Source organism: Eptatretus burgeri, chromosome 13, assembly GCF_056783735.1.
Source record: "Eptatretus burgeri isolate ZD-2024b chromosome 13, Ebu_testis_v1, whole genome shotgun sequence".
In the NCBI taxonomy this organism is placed as follows: Eukaryota; Metazoa; Chordata; class Myxini; order Myxiniformes; family Myxinidae; genus Eptatretus; species Eptatretus burgeri.
In genome coordinates this window covers 21,544,666-21,551,265 of record NC_140973.1, presented here as the reverse complement: position 1 = coordinate 21,551,265, position 6,600 = coordinate 21,544,666, and the positions used below count along the sequence as shown (strand labels likewise).

The following is a 6,600-nucleotide window of genomic DNA, read 5'->3' as shown; positions in this document are numbered from 1 at the left end:
TGCGATCTGTGATCTTTAATTTTTTTTCTTCTTTTTATATGGAAATATACAAGCAGCTGAGCAAATGTTGCCGGTTCAAGTATTGCCTTGACATTCCAAGTCATACGACACCGTTCTCACCACATTCAAATACACATGAATATGTTATGTTATACAGTATACACAATGCCATTTTTAAAATTTGGGGTCAGTGTGTAGCTGCGTCAAGGAAAGCTTTTGCACCTCTCAAAGCACCCTGCATGTCAGGATACCGCACCAAGCTGCAAGCCTTATCCACCTCCACCCAGCAACTATCCTGGTGTTCATGGGATAGCGTGACTTTCGGCTCTGGGATGCTTAGCTCTGCTAACCAATACACGGTGGTCTTGGGCCTGTCTCTTACAGTGTACCGCAGCTCGTGGCAGAACCCCTCCACGACCTGAAGTCGATCCGGTTTCAGGCCTGCTTCCTCCTCCGTTTCACGGAAGGCTGTGTCCAAGTCGTTTTCTCCAGGATCCACATGCCCTGATCGTCCAGACAAGAAAAGAAAACGTTTTATACATGCTATGCACGCCACTTCCTTCCAACTTTACATTTGGTGCAGTGCCCATGAAGACATTAACCCAAATCTGACCACCCACAGGTGTCTCAAGATCAGCTGATGTGTCACGTAGAATAAATTTGTTTCAAAAATTATAGCTAAGAAAAGGGAAAGACAGTTGGAAGTCTCAAGTACTTTGTTTCATTTCCTAGAGGACATAGGACTGCTAAGATAGGCTAAAGGTATGCGCAATCACTTTTGAGCCGTCACACCTGGGTTTGAATCCCGGTCTACCTTTGAGACTGCAACTCTGGTGTTTCATAAGAAGTGTGCCGTCCATCAGATGGACGTTAAACTGGGTTCCCCATCTACCAGCATTAGTTGGTGGACGTTAAAAGATCCCACTCTGTCTTTTGCGAAGAGTAGGCGAGCTATTGTGGGCCCCCTGACCAAATTACAAATTCCTGTGCTCACTTACAAGGGGCACTGCATAAACAACATAGCTGAGCTTCAAGCGACGATGCAACCTGTTAACCACGTGCTGCACGCAAAATCCCGAGCAAGAAAGTCGCATCAAACGAACTGCTCCACATGGCTGTGCCAATGCGTTATTATCCCCACGCAAAAGGGGGGAGGATGTCGTAATTGGCTCCGTCTGTCGGTCACGCTATCTCTTCAAACAGTTGGGCAGGAATTCAAACTCTGAAGTTACAATCACCACAGGGCAAGACGGTGCAAGAGCAGTGTCATTTTTGAGGTGGGGTCAAAAGGTCAAATGCCAAAAAGTGCCATTCCAGGCACATTTTGAAATGAAACTTTGGACAAGCAATCAACATTGGCAGACATAGAAATGAGGAATGAGTTTTTGGATTTCATGCCCCAGGTGGTGGGGACTTCAGGTCAAAATGGAGGGGAAAAAAAAATGTAACTCCAAGTTTGATATTGGGTCATTCCTGGTGGAACTTTTTGCCATCTTTCAACCTTGCTTTCAGCAGGAAGCGTGGGGACTTGCCATCAACTTGGCTCTAATTTTTTTTTGTTGTTGCGTCTATTATATTTAAATGGAGGAATTTGTAGATACAGTTTATTACATGAAATACAACAAGGGCATTCATCGACTGAATTAATATAAAATATTGAGCTGTGCTCAATTAGCACCATCAAGGTTTGTAAGCACAATTCTCCATACTTTGTTCAAAATATCCATTCTCTCCCAGTTATTCTGCGAGAACAGACAGCTCTTGTTCTTCTTCCAATTTATACACCATGTCCCATAATGTGGGGTCAGTGGCTAAGACAGACAGCCTGTAAGATTGGCCCAAGTCTTTCATGAACCACCTGACTAGGCCTGACGTTCGACATGAACTGGTTAGGACAAGACTTTGCAATTGGTTTAGGGGCACAGCGATAAGTCACCTCATCTTAACGAAATATTATAGGATATTTAAAGGTCCACCAACTAATGCTAGCAGATAGGACACCCAGCTTAACATCCAAATGAGGGCACTCTTTCTGATGCAATGCCCTACTTGTGAAACATCAATCCAAGTTAATACAGTAGCTGGGTCAGGAATTACCACTGCACTATCCTGTCGAACTGATCAGACATTGGTAGTGTACTTCAAAGCAAACACTGACTTGGGGGCAATCGATTTACCATCCCAACATCTCTGCGGTGTTATAAACCACCTCCGCTGCACTCAGTTCATACGGATATTTTGTCCACTATTTAATACCACACTTTATGAGTTGCCTCATACATGCAGCAAACCCAGTTTCACCGCAGGGGACTATTGGTGTCCGTCCATCCATCCTACCTGTGGTTTTTCAGACATTTTTCCCAAACCTTTCAACATATTCAACTGAAACTTGGTACATGACTTTATTATGATAGGTTACAGAACAAGTTTGCGTTTCCAGGGGATTTCGTCAATTTTTTAGTTATGCCCTCTTTGGACTTAGAAAATATCACATTGGTAGGGGACATACAGGGTGTCCCAAAAAAGACCCGGACAACTTTGGTCGTTAATATATTTAGAATCACACATGATACGACGATACCCTTTGGTTTATATAATACAGAAACTTGTGAAGTTTTGTTCACACCATCAATACACTTCAATGTGAGCTCCGTTTGTCGCGCGCAGGACATCAAGGCGATACACGTGTTCTTGCCCTGTTCGGCTCAACGTTTGCGTCCACCAGTGCGCATGCAGCTGTGATCCGAGAACGAAGATCCTGCAAGTTTGCCACCTTGGTGTTGCAGACATCTTTGACAAACCCCCAGAGAAAAAAAACATCAAGGAGGGTTATGTCTGGTGATCGTGGGGGGGCAGGCGGTTTGTCTGTCTCTTTTTCATCATCCTCAATGCGACTGAGCATTTCCAAGGTAATCGCCTTCCACTTGGATCCATCATTTGGTTTGAGTTCCTGCAGAATCTACACCTTATAGGCAGAAAGCTTCAGTTTTTTTTTTTTAATGGAAAATCCTGTGTATAGAGGTGGTTGGTAGTCTCAGTTCTCTGGATGCATGCCAAATGGATTTTCTGTTCCTACAACTGCCAATCTCTTTAAACCTCCTGTACCACTCTGATACTAGTCCGTGATGGCGGATTCCTTCCACACCTTGTATGGAAATTACGCTGAAGTTGCGTGTCAGATCTCGTCTCGATGAACCATTCGACGCACTGAGCTTTCTCCTGTGGAGTCACCATTTTCTTTCACATTACACCACCTGACCTGAAAATAAAGAAAGCTTTATGATTTTTCTATCTACCATATAAAACACAATGTTTGTTTGTGTGATGTCTGTCCCCCTTCAAAAGGACAATTTAAGAAGGGTTTTAAAGGCCAATCTCTTTACCCAACTGTGCATTCACTCTGGTCTATTTTCTCAGGCTAAAAAAAAAGAACTCGAAAAACATTTTCCATGAAAGAGTAATTACGTCTTATTTTGGAAATGTAGACGGTGACTTGCAACTGGAACTCAATAGCGGTGCACAGAAGCATTAAAAAAAACCAATAAATACAAGGTGCAGGGAGGTGAAATTCGCTGCACCTGATGTGTAACGTGCGCAGAGTAAAACGAGTGTTCATTTACATACATGCGATGTCTAATAAATGAAGAACATATAAGCAAATCTGACGCTAGGCCGAGGCTTCTGGCTGTACCTTCAAAATGAAAGGTCCCAGAAGATAAAGAAAATAGGGTTACATTTGTACATGCAGTGTTTTAAAATAACGCATTTTCTTGCTACAAAACATCATATCTTCCAGTCTCTGAACATTTCGAATAAAATAAATTCCAACCCGTCATTTTTGACGGACTTTTATACTCGTATCATATGAAACAAAGGGTACCGTGGCATCATTTGAGGTACTAAATATATTGTTGCGGGCCGGGTACCGGTGGCGAGAGTGACCGCTAGGTGGGGGAAGTTACGTCGTCTCCCACCAGACTCCCGGAATTGTAGGCCGTCGCTCACGAATAATTCCGTGAGGCGGCGGGTCGCTTTACCGACCGTGGACGCAAATACCTCCACCGCGTAGCATAGGGTCTTTTTGTCTAGAACCAATTTACCTAATTAACCATGCGGTGTCATCTACCGGGGAACCACGCCCCTCGGTATGGCTTGCCCGATCCGGATCACTCTGCCAACTACCAACCACCTTTCCGGATTGGATGCAGCCGAGCGGAACTACCAAGGACGTACTGGCTAGAATGAACAGAATATCGGGAATAAAGACCCGGCTAAAACTCAGATCCGAACCATGCTGGACCAATGAAGGAAAAGACGAAAACGAACTGGGAACATTTCACAATAATTTATTTACACGAAAGCGAGGAAAAATATGTGGCACAGGAAACAGGTTTATTGGGGATGTTATACAGGGAAAGATGAGGGAAATATGTAGTGCGACAATTTTACAGCAACTTACAAAGGAGACACAGAGCAGACTTGTTGTGCGAATAAAACAGGCAAGATTTACAATGATCAAATAAAAACACTTATGCAATTCTACTTAGAGACTGCGCCACACACTCAGACGAAAATAAACCCAGGTGTACGGCAAAGGACCTTTTGCAGCCAGAGAGGGAGGTGAGCTGAGATTGCAGTTCTTCCGGGTACCTGAACGTTGGAGGGAAGGGGTGCTCTGTGGATCGGCACCTGTCAATGGTCGTGTGGCTCGGTCCACGGCCGTCCGCGTGGAGACAGTGTCTGCGAAGGAGCCCGGGTCGAGTAGAGCAGAGTCCGAGGCAGGGATCAGTACTGCAGACAGGACCCTACGCGAGACCCGGTCAAGGTCGGGTCGAGGTCTTCCCAGCTCTCTCACACTTGAAACGAATGACCCCCAAAGAGCGCAACCACTCCATGACCTTCGTCCTTTCTTTCGCTATCAGCCGATGAACTGTCTCACTCCAACGACGACTCACGCTCAAGACGACTCACTTTCCAGCTCACCCGACTACTCTGAACGAATGGTATCGTAATTTATAGATCTCCCTCAGCTGGGAGGGGCCTTGGTGAAGCCGACGTCACTGTTCGCCCTGATTGGACGGGGCTTCCATGGGGCCGCCCATTCTGGGCGGGGTTTCGGCCATACCGGGAAGCCCGCCCACTCGGTGTGTCTGGACTCGCCAAAAAGGAACGACACAAAAATTCTGCCCCGGAAAGCGAGTCGCCGGTTAGGCGAGTAGGCAAACACACGCTTGTTCAGCCCATGCGCGAGTAGCAAGCGAGATGAAGGTGCGAGCAGGCAGAGGGTACCGTGGGTCGTCGTGGATGGGATATAATGATTTATTAATCAAACTAAAAAAAAAACATCACAATGCACCCCCAGTGTCTTCCCACTACACACAAGGAGGGGTTCTATCTACACATCTTCACAGAATAACTGACTTTGGGACAACTGTATGTTTGTATGCATACGGTTCCTCGAACCGCAACAATATTAACCAAAGTTGTCCAGGTCTTTTTGGAACATCCTATGCAGTATATTGCAAAGCAATTCTCAATCTTGTTTCCCACGTAACTTGTGGCTGCTGGTTGCATCATTTCTTGAAATGTGGCAGCGTCTCTGATGCAGTGCCCGTTACCAGTAAGCTTGTACTCATTTTGCCAAACTTGGAAAGATGACAGGCTGAGTCAACCCACCTGGTGTTATGCAACAGCACGACAGAGGCTCAAAGTCAAGACCGAACGGGATGACAGGGGCCTCGAATACAAGACCCAAGCCAACACCAGGGGTGTGTTCCATTATCAATAAGCTTGTGGAGAGCTCAAGTGGCTTAAGCACTCCGGTACAAAAGGAACGGCCGGCTTGGCAAGTGATAGCAAGCCGATTGGTGATGGAACACAGCGGAACGTAAGCCTCCATATGACGTATTGAACCCAGTAATGTGTCGTCCGTTCTCGAAACGAGGGGAGAGGTCATCGCAATCTGAGTGTGAGAGTGTGCACGCAGATCTACTTTCATATAGATCGTTTATTCTCACATCTATCTATACCACGGCAAGACTGTGATAGTGTGGTATTCCTTGACACACCAACACCACACACACACACACACACACACACACACACACACACCACACACACACACACACACACACACACACACACACACACACACACACACACACCACACACATACGAACGTACGTAATTATCTCCGCACTCATTGACGCGCCATTTTAACCTCACCCTTGGGGGGGGTCCAGTGATGGTCTCCGTACGAAGTCTGAAGCAGCAGGAACTGGATGTTTTGTTCCAGACGCCGGAACACGATGAATCCACAAGCACGAAGAGCCGCCATCGAACGGGGCAGGAGACGCTCGTTTGAGTGTTGATTCCAGTGTGAATCAATACAAATACCCCGCCATCTCCACACGGATCGGGTCTCACGGAATGAGAGTGAAAAAAGTCGTTAAAAAAATAATAATAATAATAAATTTTTTAAAGATGACCTCTAATTATTTAATGCTTTTGACGGTTGTTTTAAAGGTTCTTCTTTCTGAGAGGAAACGCCGCAGCACGGCGTGGGATTTGGAGGCACATGAATATTAATGAGGCATGATG

The 6,600-nt window shown here is 45.7% G+C and overlaps 1 protein-coding gene across 1 annotated transcript; it reads right to left on the bottom strand.

The window, feature by feature from the left end:
* On the bottom strand, positions 1-6,593 carry NUDT2 (nudix hydrolase 2). The gene is made up of 2 exons (XM_085851625.1): positions 6,226-6,593; positions 1-504 (listed from the first exon to the last, which is right to left on the bottom strand). Exons 1-2 carry the CDS (start codon positions 6,335-6,337, stop codon positions 188-190), a joined length of 429 nt encoding a protein of 142 aa, XP_085707751.1. The 5' UTR covers positions 6,338-6,593; the 3' UTR covers positions 1-187.
* Between the last annotated feature and the right edge of the window lie 7 nt (positions 6,594-6,600).